At 40.5% G+C, this 13882-nt stretch overlaps 1 protein-coding gene across 2 annotated transcripts in view; it reads left to right on the top strand.

Annotated features, from left to right (window-relative positions):
* The first annotated feature begins 594 nt into the window (after positions 1-594).
* Positions 595-13882, top strand: part of IDE (insulin degrading enzyme) — an 89015-nt gene continuing 75727 nt past the window's right edge. Inside the window, exon 1 of one of the 2 annotated variants that reach the window (XM_032491317.1) lies at positions 595-828. In XM_032491317.1, coding sequence (XP_032347208.1) covers positions 731-828 — 98 coding nt within the window. In that variant the 5' untranslated portion in view covers positions 595-730. The remainder of the gene's footprint in view (positions 829-13882) is intronic. The other variant, XM_032491316.1, reaches the window with a different exon arrangement.

Below are 13882 nucleotides of genomic sequence, written 5' to 3' on the forward strand. Positions count from 1 at the left end.
TAGTAGTAGCACAGAGTCGTAGTTTCTATTCTGGGTTTGTAAATTTTGCCCGAAAGGCTTGTTTTGTTGTGGCCTGTCCCATCTCCACCTTGCTCTTTGAAGGGCTGCTAGATTCCCAGGATGGAAACTCCTCCCAGGGTCCTGGCCTCTCTCTGAGGGACCCTCGGTCTAACTACTCCGGCGTCCCCGACCCCGCGGTCCGCTTCTCCATAGCGCTCTAGAGGGAGCCCGCGGGTCGCGCGCCGGCAGACGACTCCTTTTTCTGGGAGGCCGCCTCGCCCGGGGACTTTGTTCCAACACCTGCACGGCGGAGCCTACAGCCGGTGGGGGCGCCTCCGCAAACATGGCCCCCTGCGTCCTCAGGGTGTTCGTGAGTCCCCTACCTCCGGCCTACACAGAGCCAGATACACATCGCCGCCCTCACGCAAGCGCCCGCTGTGTCTTAGACAGGCCCTTCCCGCCCGGGGAAGCCCGGTGGCTGGGTTCCCGCAGCTCCCCTGCGAGACTCCGTCCCAACCGCTAGCTCCGGCCTTGGCCGCCGTTCGTCCCCGCGTCCCCGTCGTCTCCGTCGTCCCCGCCCTGTCAGGCTCCAGGCAAAACCTGGAGCGGCGGCAGCTCGGCGGCTCCCGGGAGGCGGCGCGGCGCGGCGTACTGAGCATGCGCAGTGAGCAAGGCCGGCTCCGGCGCTAGAAGGAAGCGTTCGCGGTGATCCCGGCGGCCGCGCTGGGGTATGCGGTACCGGCTAGCGTGGCTGCTGCACCCCGTGCTGCCCGGCACCTTTCGCTCGATCCTCGGCGTCCGCCTGCCGACCCTGGAGCGCCTCTGTGGGTAAGCAGAGCGAAGCGCCCGGGCCCTCAGGGCCCGCGGGTCACGATGGTTTGGAGCTCGGGTTGCAAAGTGGTGATTCAGCACTTAAAGCCGCCGCCGCCGCCCCTCACGCCGCCGGTCTCGCCGGCCTGGGGCCCGGGCGGCCGCGCTGAGGCCACCCCGCGGCCCGGAAGGGCGGCTCGCTGGGCGCGAACGAAGGGCCTTGCCCGGAGAGGAGGGCGTCCCTCGGGCGGGTGAGGGCGGGAGGGGGTTGTGACCTCGGATCACCGGCGTGTGTCACAAGCGCGGGGGACACAGGCGCAGACGGAGTCACCCGGGCCCGCTCTCGGAAACCGCGCCGCGCCGCGCCGCGCCGCGCCACACGGGAGTCTGCCTGTGAGGGGCCGGGAACCCGAGGCTGACTGTCCCTTGCCATGGGGTAAAGGCATCCGAGTCCAGGGAGACCGCTTCTCACCTTCCTCTCAGCCCTTTTTCCTGTGCGGACTGAGTTTCCACTACTGTCTGGAAACGCTAGCGTGGGGAACTGTAAAACTTTGCCTGCCTGCGCCTTAGTGAGTAGCTGAGTGTTGGCTTTTCTGAGGGGGATTTAGGAGCCTGTATCTTGGCAGCTCCTTCGTTTTACCGAGACAACCGAGGCCCAGAGAGACTGTGTGATTTCCCCACAATTGCAGAGAATGTGGCAAAAACCAGGATTAGGACGCAGGGTTTTTTGCCATCCGGTGGCGTGCTCTCTCCGCTTGGCTGCTCTGTGTGTACTAGAAATATTAAGCGTTGTAGCGAACGCTGAATACGCTTTACTGTGAATTAAGAGAAATTGGCAAAGATGGGCAGTATTGTCTTGCCCTACTTAGATATATCATTTGAACCCCTCCTGGTTTAAAAACTACCTAGGATCTACTAAGGGCAGGGCACAGTGATAGTCCCTCTGTGTAAGTAATGTGAGCTGCCTTCAAAGCGGTTGGAGTGCACTGAGATGCTAGCTGAAGAGGTGTTTGAGAGGGTCAGAAGATGGGCTGGACGGACAGTACGTGTTTTAGGAGCATAGTGCGGGGCAGAGATAGAGGCCTGGCCTTTGAAGGAGAGGCAGAAGGTGGAGGAGAGGGGGTGTAATGCAGCCTACGTGTGCAGGTAGTCTGTCTGTGTTGGAGGGGCGGAAACAGTGAGCAGATTAGTTGGAGCCTTAGAGAATTCCCTTGGAGGCATTAGGAGGAACAAGTCCTGTGTTACAAAAGTAGGATAATGCTAGTGCGGGTTTTGGATTTCAGTCGGGCTTTTTCCGTTGAATAGTAGGTAGGGAGCTATTAAAAGAGTTTTTGAGGTGGGAAGAGATCTAATGAAACTTAGAGTATTAGGAATTAAGTTTGGTGGCTGTTTGCAGGATTGTGAGGGAGTGGGGAGACTTGAGGCAGAGAAACCAGTTGAAATTTATAACTGCCTGAACTAGGATGACAGTAGTGGTACTAAGGAGGCCTAACGCAAATAAAGAATCTGTGGAACTTGTCTTCCCTCTTCTATTTCCCACTATGCCACAAAATCCACTACAGCATGCAAAAAGATCCCTGAGTTTAGAGAGGGAAGTGGGGGTGCTTAGCACAGATGGGGTACCTCTCTGGGCCTCCTTCAGGTTAGAACACTTTTTGTTTTTAGTTGTTAATAGGCTGTTTCGCTCCATATTGTCTTCATTGTACAGAATTTATGATTTTAAAGGAAGCATCAATTTTTAAGTTTTATACAACTAGAATTTTTATATGTTCTACTTACAGTTCGATTTTCTCCATGTTTTTTTCTCACTCTTCTTCACTTTCATTGATGAAGTCCAGGGCTTTAGTTGGACAACCAGAGCTTCAAGATAAGGTTGTTCTCAGAGAGGGAAATTCAGGAGGTTCAAAGCATAATATATGAGATCAACCATCTAGAAAGCTCTACACTAAAAATTAGTGGCTGAGGCTATTAAGGAAAATACAGTCCAATTGAAGGGATTGGGGTGTAGTTTTAGGAAGGAACTTAATAACATCTGAAGTTACCACATATTCAGATCGTACAGAAGGTAATCAATCCTACTCAGTATAGTAGGAAGAATGTGTTAACAGAGATGATTAGTAGCTATTTACTGGAAGAGCTGGGATTTAACCCGTGTCTATCTGGTGCCAGAGCCTATCTGTTTTTTTTATATTGCCTCTGCCAGTGTTTGGACATTTATTTCCTGTTCTAATCTCTTGAGAAGGAGGTGGTCTTAAAGCATTTGTGTAAAATCAATTCATTTAAAAAGCAGCCTCATTGTTCTCTGTTTAGCCATACTGGGGAAGAAGGGGCTCTGCAGAATCACCTGAACCTTGGGAGAACCTGGAGGTAATAAGCCCAGTCCCTGGCAACCACTTGAAATGCCTGAGTGTCAGTCATCTCACTTTGCAGGCAGCTCTACTTGCATTTCTCTGTTCTACAGGCTTAAGAAACAGTGACATGCCAGGTAGGACTATTAAGATTCATGCTTTTACACTACTTTTAACTAGAACATTGTCTTTTAACAGTTTGAAAGGACAGGATCCCTTTGAATAACTTTAGCATTAGCCACACACATAAAAAGTTACATTCTGTCTATTTGCCTAAAAGGTTAGGTAGGGTTGGGGACAATCTCACTAGGGAGCAATGTGGGGAGAAGTTCAGTATAGTTCCTTGAGAATTGGTTTCTTTTTCATTTTTCTGTTGGTATTTTAAATTTCCTAAACAGGTACCCAGAGGCTCAGCCTACCTTTTAGCCAGGATGATAAGGCTAAAGCCCTCTCCTTCCATAGGGGTAGATCCTCTAAGGAATGTTGGGTTCTGGAGGCTTGGGTTGGGTGTTCCTAAATGGCTTGTCTTTAGTCGGCCCTCACTTTTCTCTATCTGTTTGTTCAGCCTTACTTGAAGGTCTGTTCTGTAGTGATCACTCACTGTGCTCAGTCAGTGATAAATTCTGTCTTCAAGGAGCTTTCAGTCAGGTGGTCAGTAGTTCCACTCCTTCACCTCTGACCTTTCACTAAACATCTCCACTTTAGGGTTCTGTTGCTTTTTTCAGTATTTTGAAAAACAACTCAGTATTACTATCGCAGTACCCTTCTTTCAAAATGGTACTTATAAAATTCTTGTAAAGTTAAAAACTGTAAAAGCTTATATTCCTCCCAAAGTACTGTATAGTTTCTCTTTGCCTATTAAAAGTGTGTAACTTAAAAAGGGGGGGAGGGGACCTTACAAGCTGTTCCCTGAGGGGAAATTATTACAGTGCTTGACATTTATCCCATGAATCCATGAATGAATGGTTTTCCTTTAAAACTGTTTTTCTTTGTTGATTTTCCTAGTTTTGCATATGTTGGTGTTACCATTTTCTCAGTTTAGCTTGAAAATTGGAGTAATCTTTGAATCTGTCTTGTCCCTTCACTGCCTATTCCCAAGACCTAACTCCCTTAAATCTTTCATCCTAAAATTTCTTGGAGTAAAGTTGATCATCTATCACAATCTTAGTTCAGGCCATAATAATCTTCCCTGATGTCTCACATCTACAAGTTTTATAACTGGCTTTTCTAGCCTCCTGTTTCCTTATTAGTGATCCTTATCAAATTAATCCTACAAATATGCCAATTTTCCCATGCCATTGTCTTGCTTAGACATCACCAGTGATTCTGCATTATTTCAAGATCAAGTCCAAACTTCTTGACCCAGCGTTTAAGCATCTTGTAAGCTGGCCTTAGCCGAACTTTTCAACCCAACTTTCCTCTTCTTCAGTCAGACTCACTAATTTACTCTGTTGTGCATGATGTGTTCATTCTCAGTTCTAGAATACCCTTCCCTCTTTTCTTTATATGATTAAATCCATCCTTCTTTTTAGACCTTATATAGGTTGTACACTTACCTTTCTGTCTTGTAAACTTAATCATTTAAAGAGATTTTGAAACATCCATTTGACACTTAATTTTTTTTACTTTTTTAATTATCTAATATTATACATGCCAGAGTATATAGAAGGAAGAAGAAAAGCAAAATGAACACCTTTGTACCCATCATCTAGTTGAGGAAATTTCCATTAACTTTGAAGTCCTCTGTACTCACCTTCCCAGTTGGAACCTTCTTTCTCCCCTGGAGAGATGATATTGTCCTATATTTGGATAATAATTCCCTTGATTTTCTTCATAGCTTAATCAGTCTTAATGTATTTCTAAACAGTATATTGTGCTTTTGATTTTTGTGGAAAATTTTCTCTGTTTTTTTATTTAAAGTTGTTTTTGAGATTCATTCACATAGATATATGCATTCCTTGTTGAATGGCAGTCTTATGTGAATATGCCACTGATTATTTTTCTATTCTGTTGTTAATGAAGATTTGGGTTATTTTATTTTATTTTTCCTATCACAAATAATCCATGTGGTTGTCTTGCCCTAGTACCCAGTCTTTGGACATCTTCTCTACCTACACTCGTGAGGATTTTCATCCAATCACATATATGTGCTTTTTCCAATATGTATCCACTAAGCACATGTGCTTATTTAAATGTAAATTAAGGGGGGAAGAGTATAGCTCAGTGGTAGAGCATATGCTTAGCATGCATGACGTTCTTGTACCTCCCCAGTACAATCTCCAGTACCTCCATTAAATAAATAAATAAACCTTATTCCACCTCCCCAACATTTTTTAAAAATGTAAATTAACTAAAGTTTAAAATTCAGTTCCTTAGTCACCCTAGCCACATTTCAAGTCTTATGTGGCTTGTAGCTGCCATATGGGGCAGTGCAAATATAGAACATATCCATCATCACAGAAGTTTTATGGAACTGGCCTGATCTTTATTTGACAATTCCCAAATGTATATCTCTAACCAGAACCTCTCCCCTGAATTTTGTATTTAGGTAATAAACTTCCTACTTAACATTTTCCTTTGGATGTCTAATATACATCTTAAGCTTACCATGTCCAAAACCTATCTCCAAATCTTGTATCTCACAACTGCTCCTGCCAGTCGTCTCCCTTATCTCAGTTAATGACATCTCTTCTTCAACTTGTTTAGGCTAACACCTTGGAATCATCCTTAGCTCCTTTTTCTTGTATTCCTCATCCAGTCAGCATATACATCCAGATTCAGACCCTTTTCACTGCCACCACCCTGGTTCTAACCACACCCTTTTACCCAGATGACTATAATAACCTCTTTTTTTCTTTTTTAAACAGGCTTCATTCACTTTATTTTTCACATATAAAACTATGTGGTGGCCACAGCTGGAGCCTGAGTCCTCTGCACGGAAACTCTGGTGTGGGTCTTTATGAGGTGGTCAGTGACTTCCTGATAGGGAGACTTGATGAACAACTTCTCTTTCCAGAGATTGGGGGTGAGATAGCTGTAGAGACTTGGAGATGACATCAAAGGTGGTCTTGCTGAAGTTGCCCAGGGTGGCAGTGCAGCCTCTCTGGCATCTGGCTGGCCTCTCACTACCTCTCTGATCTTGTTTCCAAAATAATCACTTTCACTCCATCCAGTCTTACTGGTCTCCTTGCTTGATTCACTCTTGCTCAGATTATTTGCACTGTTTTCCCTTAGCTCAGAATGCTTTTCTACCAGTGAGATCAGTTAGGGCTTCACAGAGAACCTAGTATTGGAGTAAGTGTCTTTGAAGGAAATGGAAGATTTGGATGAACAGAAAAGGGGAAGAGAAAGAATATTTTAGACAGAAGGAATGGTATTAATAAAGGCTTAGAAGTAGGACAATTCACAATGTAATCAAGGGACAGTAAGATTTTGTCCTAAAGGAAGTAGAGAGCCTCAGATACCTTTTGAGTACTAGAGTGACATGTGAAAGCTGTGGTTTTTGACAATCTGGCTGGTTTTTGGAAGCACAGTTGAAATGCAGGCAGAGATTAACAAAAAGATAGAGAAGTAGTGCAAATAACAAGGGAAGGAGAGTGTCTGCAGAAGTTAGGTGTGAAAGGAGATTCAGCAGCTTTGACTGGGTATGGGGGGAGATGGAGGCATCAAAGAGGCCTAAGAACTTGGGCCTGAGTGACTTTGAAATTAGCTAGGAGGAACCACCAGGGTAGGGAAGTCTCTTGTGAGGACATTCGGCTGCACACAGTGGGAGGAAGTCCAGCCAGGTGAGGTGTCATTGCTGCCTGGTGGGTGGCTGGTGTTCTAAGGGCATACCAAGAGAACAGGTTGGTCAGGTGCAGCAGTGGAGCACAGTGGTGCATCTTGTTGGCACTTCAAGAGCTGGCTGTATTGGGAAGTTAGATGACTCGAGGCCCCTCAGGGCAGCAGACAAGACTGAGCTGTCTGTAAACACCCAGAAAGAGAACCAGCGTGATGATCCAGTTTGTAGATTGGTAGCTCAGGGGAAGAGTTCAATGGAAAGATCATGATGATCCTTTGCCCAGTGTTACAGGCTGCTATATTTTAGGACATGTAGAATTATACTGGGGCCAGGAGCTCTGAAGGAGCAAGGGTCCCTTATAATGGTATCTCTGGTACCCAGAACAGTGCCTGGCACATAGTAGGAGTTCAGTATTTGTTAGATGAATTTGTCAGGGACATAGGCTCCTGGAAGTAGGAAGCTCTAATCATAAACACGATTCAATTTTTGCTCACAGTTTGCCATTTCCATACTCTAAATGTCAACATAGCCAGTAACTAGCATTTGTGTGTATGTTTCTTATTATAAAGAAATTAGAGGTTGGAGTGTATTTCTAAGACTTCTTGCAGTTCTGAGTTATTCATAGGAACTAAGTTGGTTTGAAAAAGGGTAGGACATAAGGGACAGGGCAGTGTGGTGGGAGAGAGCTCTACATACAAAGCCTCAATTCAATTGGATTCTGGTCTTGGTTTGCCATTAGCTTGGCTGTGTGGTTGTGGGTGCTGGACCAGTTCATCTTTAAAGTTCCAGCTACCTCCACGAATCTGAGACATTATGTTTATAAAAACTCTGATCTGTTAGAACCTCAAAAGGAATTTTGCCTTGCTCTCTAGCTGTACTGTGGCTCTCAGAATAGGCAGTTTCTCGTAATCAATTGGAATTATGATGCTAGTGCAATTGAGTTGCTGGCAGTAGAGTTATATAATTGTTTTATGAAGTGATATATAATAATAATCCTTAGACAGCTCATCTGATGCATATCAGTATTTATAATCAGTTGCTACTCTTAGCAGTTTTAATTTTTAAAATAGCTCTAGTTTCCTTGTACTGTAACATGAGAGCCTCAATCAGGATGAGTTTATGAGGAAGATAATGCTGCTTATTATGGAGCTTTTTGTCACAAAGAATCCCAGTTCTCTTGCAGTAGTAACTGGATAAAAAATATCCAACAATTCAGTGACTTGCATAATGGGCCCCATTAACTCATTTGTCTTTGTTTTTGTTTTCTTCTATGTACAAAATAAAATGGTTTGTGGGGCAAACCTAATGCATAATTGACTTTCTTAAGGACTGAGATTCTGAATTAGGCACTGGTGATTTTTCTTTTTTGAAGAACACATGGCATATTACATATATGCTAAAAATCAAAATCCTGCGCTTTAAGGGAAAACTTAAATGAATCAATTTAACATACAGTAATACAGGCAGTTTTAAGAGTTAAATAGTGCCTAATAAAAAAATGGGCAGAGGATCTGAATAGATATTTTTTGAAAGAAGACATACAGATGGCCAATAGGCACATGAAAAGATGCTCAGCATCACTAATCGTCAGGGAAATGCAAATCAAAACCAGAATGAGATATCACCTCACACCTGTCAGGATGGCTATCATCAAAAAGACAACAAATAACAAGTGTTAGTGAGGATGTAGAGAAAAGGGAACCTTTGTGCACTGTTGGTGGGAATGTAAATTGGTGCAGCCGTTGTGGAAGACAGTATGGAGATTCCTCAAAAAATTAAAAATAGAACTACCATATGATCTAGCAATTCCACTCTTGGGTATTTCTCTGAAGAAAATGGTAACACTAATTCAAAAAGATATATGCAGTCCTATATGTTTACTGCAGCATTATTTATAACAGCCAAGATGTAGAAGTAACCTAAGTGCCCATCAATAGATGAATGGATAAAGATGATTTGGGGTGTGTGTGTGTATGTATATTCCACACAACGGAATATTACTCATCCATAGAAGGAATGAAGTCCTTTGTTTTTAATTGAACTTAAGAGATTTGCTTTTATGGAGCAAGCGCATTTGAAATTTTGCTTTTCAAACAAGAAAAATGGAAACAAACATCAGCTCTATTTTTTTCCTTCTGTCTTCAGTTGGTGAAAGTTTCCACCTCCCGTTCTTCCCTGGGAGTACTCGGTGGTTCTTGTGTGCTCTTCTGATAGCTAATACAAGTCACCATGTACAGATCATTAGTCACTATCTGAAGGGCTAGGTATTGGGTGCCATTTAATCTAGGGTAAAATATTCTTGAGCTCAGAGTCTGTTCCAGGAAGATATCAGTGAAGTGGACTCCTGGTTCTGAGTTTGTACTCCGAACTTCCATCCCATGACAAAATGTCTCATTCTCTTTTTACTAGGCATTGGACTATTAAGTAGCTTCAAAATCCCTGTTTGAATAAGTTTTGATTTCTAAACAGCATTGGCTTCTGCTGATAATGTGGTTTCTTTTCTTTATTTGTGCTAAAATGTTGCTACCTCATTACTTTGTGTAGTTTTTATTTTAGGGAGTTATTCTGGACAGCTATAAAAGCATGTGGTTGTGAATCAGTAGGCTGGGATGTGTTTTGCAGTTTATATTTTTTAAATGTGTATCAGCACTTAAAAATCCCAAGAGTTTAGTCCCTTTAGGGAAAGTCGCGAGATCTGTGATGCTGGGCCCCCATTCCTTCCTGGCAGCGACTGGCCTGAGCTAAGATTTACTTTCTACTTTCCTTTCATATGGGACATATATTCCTTCTTACTACAATTTGCTCATTTACATTACCTTTTTGGCCTTGTACACATTTAAATTTGTGAGCCTTGCTAAAAAGTGATGGGAGAAAACCAGTCTTACTAGTTTTTAGTCATACTGGAGGTTTTGGGTAATAGTTAAAATGAAACAAAATATGCATATAAATTGCTGTGAAGTTACAGAAATGATTGTGTAATCAGGACTACTCCCTGCCTTGTTTATGGTTTATAAAGAATTAACACATCATGTTATTTGATCCCTATGGCAACTGTATGTGGTGGAATAAATGAAAAATCCCACCGCTCCTAAGAAGTTCATTTCAATTGGCAGCTCTGCTGCTTCTAAATTTACCTTATAGTCTAGACCCTAGGCAAGGCTGAAGGAGTTGAGAGTGTGTGAGTGTAGAAGTGTTAAGCTTGCTTCTAGGAAAATAGGTAGAGCTGTCAGCCTGGGCTAGGTGGGCACACATAAAAGGAATAGCAAGTCATTTCTCCCAATCTTTTGAGGTGTCTTCAGAGATGCCCAACAAGAGAGAGCAGGAAAGGAGAACTAATTAGTGTACAGTATATCAAGAAGATGCTGAGTTTAATGCAACAGGGGAGGGAAGACAGAGAGAAACAGGATGACTCCATTAGGATCTCTGGTAGATCAGGTCACATACCTAAGGCAGATGCGAACACTGACTCTGGGAAGATAGCATTCCTAGAAGCTGAGTAGACAATACTATCTGTTCAGTTGGATACATGGTTAAAACAATAGCCTTTTTTTTTTTTTAAGGTAAAATGGTTATTTGTTTGTATTTAAACTTATAAATCAATAAGCCAAACTGATACTAATTCTATCATGACTCAGCAAAATACAAAATATCTTTCTACAGATATTAGAGTAATGAACAAATTAGGGGTTATAGTAATAATTATAAGTGTTATATATATATATTTATATTTATAATAACTTTATTGATTCCATACAATTCACTCATGTAAAGTATACCATTAAGTGGTTTTTAGTGTATTCACAGAGTTGTACAGCCATCACCACAATCAGTTTTAAACATCTTCATCCTCTCAAAAAGAAATTCCATACCCTTTAACATTGACTTCCTATTTCCCTCTTCCTCTAGCCTCTGGCAACCATTAATTTATTTTCTGTCTCTATGGATTTGCCTATTCTGGATATTAATCATATAATATTGGTCTTTTGTGTTTGGCTTTTTTCACTTAGCATAATGTCTTCAAAGTTTATCCATGTTGGAGCATGTGTCACTGCTTCATTCCTTTTTATTGCTGAATAATATTTCATTATATGAATATGATGTATTTTATTTATCCGTTCATCAGTTGATGGGCATTTAGGTTATTTCCTGGTCTTGGGATATTATGAATAATACAGCTATGAACATTTATGTACAAGTTCCATATGGCTATATGTTCTCATTTCTCTTGGTATATACCTAGGAATGTAAATGCTATGTTGTGTGGAAACTCTGTTTAACTTTTTGAGGAACTACTAGTCTATTTTATAAGGTAGCTGCATCATTTTATATTCCTACCAGCAGTATATGAGAGTTCCAATTTCTTTACATCCTTGCTAACACCTGTTATTATATGTGTTTTTCGTGATAGCCATCTTGTGTGTGTGAGGTGATATTTCATTGCAGTTTTGATTTGCATTTCCCTGATGATTAATGATGTTAAGTATCTTTTCATATGCTTATTATCCATTTGTATATCTTCTCTGGAGGAAAGTTGGTTCAGATCCTTTGCCCATTTTTTTCAACTGGGTTGTCTATTTATTGAGTTGTAAGTGTTCCTTATATATTCTAAATATAAGTTACTTATCAGATGTATGATTTGCAAGTATTTTCTCCCATTCTGTAGGTTATATTTTTATTTTCTTGATTGTGTGTTTTGAAACAAAGTTTTAAATTTTGGTCATGTTTAATTTATCATTTTTTAAATTGCTTATGCTTTTGGTGTCATATGTAAGAAACCACTGCCTAGTCCAAGGTCATAAAGATTTACCCTTATGTTTCCTTTTAAGAGTTTTATTGTTTTAGCTCTTACCTTATGTTTAGGTCTTTGATATGTTTTGAGTTAATTTTTGTGTATGGTGTAAGGTAGGAGTACAGCTTCATGTTTTTGCATGTGGATATCTAGTTGAGAAGCATCATTTGTTGAAAAGATTTTCTTTCCCCATTGAAATGTTTGGTATCCTTGTCAGAAATCAGTTAATTGTAAAGGTGAGGATTTTACTCTGAACTTTCAATCTATTCCATTAATATGTAAGCCTGTCCTTATCCAGACCACACTATTTTGATTACAATAGTTTTATAGTAAGTTTTGAAATCAGGAAGTGTGCATCCTCTAACTTTGTTCTTACTTTTCAAGATTGTTTTCAGTATCCTGCATCTCTTACATTTTCGTACAGATTTTAGGATGGACTTGTCAATTTCTGCAGAGAAGCAACCAGATGGGATTTTGATCTATTTGAGGAGTATTGCTATTTTAAAGATGTTAAATCTTCTAATCCATGAATATGGAGTTCTTTCCATTTGTTTGATCTTCTTTAATTACTTAGAACAACATTTTGCAGTTTTCACTGTATAAGTTTTACATTTCCTTGTTAAATTTATTTCTGTTTTACTTTTTGATGCTATTGTAAATGGAATTGTTTTCTTATTTCAATTTTAGTTTATTCTTTGCTGTTGTAGGAAGTACAGTTGATTTTTTTTTTTACTATATATACAAGATTATGTCTTCTGTGAAAAGAGCTAGTTTTATTTCTACCCTTCAAATTTGGATGTCTTTATTTCAATTTCTTGCCTAATTGGTCTGGCTAGAACCTCCAGTACAGTGCTGAATAGAAATGGAATGGGTGGACATCCTTGTATTGTTCTTGATCTTAAGGTGAAAGCATTCAGTCTTTCACCATTAATTATGTTGCCAGCTTTGGCTTTTTCATAGATACCCTGTATCAGGTTGAAGAAGTTCCCTTCTATTCCTAATTTGTTGACTTTTTTTTTTTAATCATGAAGAGGTATGAAGAGATGTATTTTTAAAAGTCTCATGCTGAAAAATTGCAACTATAGTAAAAAGAGTATTTTCCTGAAACGTTTGACAGTAAGCTGCCAATTTGATGCCCTGTCACCTCCTAATTCTTTAGTGTGATTTCCTATTAACAGGACATTCTGTATAGCCATAATATAGTCATTAAAATCAGAAAATTAACATTGATACATTACTACCATTTAAACTTCAGATTCCATTTGAATGTTACCAGTTTTCCAATTATATCCTTAACTGATTTACTTCAGAATTAGTTTTGTCTTTTTTTGTTGTATTTTTTTAATGGAGGTATTGAAGATTGAACCCAGGATCTCGTGCATGCTAAACATGTGCTCTGCCACTGAGCTATCCCCTCCCCCTGTTTATATCAGTATGGGCTTTTGATGTCTTATTTTATTTAAAGGGTTTTAATACATTACTGTCATTATTTAATCTGAAGTTCAAATTGTCCCATATATGGGCAATGGGAGCCTTTTCAGCCTTTTCAGCCTTTTCCGATATCCATTTAACATCCAGTACTTATTTTTTGACATAACAAGATATTCCAGGCTCATCTTGCAATTTCCCAGCCGCAGTCCTGGAATCAACCATTTCCCAAGGAACCCTGGTTCCTTTTAGTGGAGAATAAAATTTAGAAGCCAGGTTCCAGGTGCTAAGAGTACTCGTTGCTGTTTGGGGAGAAAGAGGAGGAGGATAACTGCTTCCAGGCACTCTTAGTATCAGAGCTAGAAATACATGTATATAAATAAATAGGTATTTGATATAGATATAGATAGATATTCTGTACACACACAGATACATATTAGCATCTACATTTACTTCCTATTTGTTTATATATATTGAAAACCATGAGTCACAAGGATAACCTCCAATTCCAATAAACTACAAGGTTCATTTTAGCTTTTTTCCTTTCCATGTTTGTAGTTCTTTGCCCTGATAGTGAGGACTCTGATTCTTGTTATCCTTTTTTTCTTTTTCTGCTCTACGGTTTTTATTTTTATTTTTCCTTAATCCGTGCCTGTCTTTGCTTTTTTTTTTTTTAACTTTTTTTTAATTGAGTTATAGTCATTTTACAACGTGTCAAATTCCAGT

Source organism: Camelus ferus, chromosome 11, assembly GCF_009834535.1.
Source record: "Camelus ferus isolate YT-003-E chromosome 11, BCGSAC_Cfer_1.0, whole genome shotgun sequence".
Taxonomy (NCBI): domain Eukaryota; kingdom Metazoa; phylum Chordata; class Mammalia; order Artiodactyla; family Camelidae; genus Camelus; species Camelus ferus.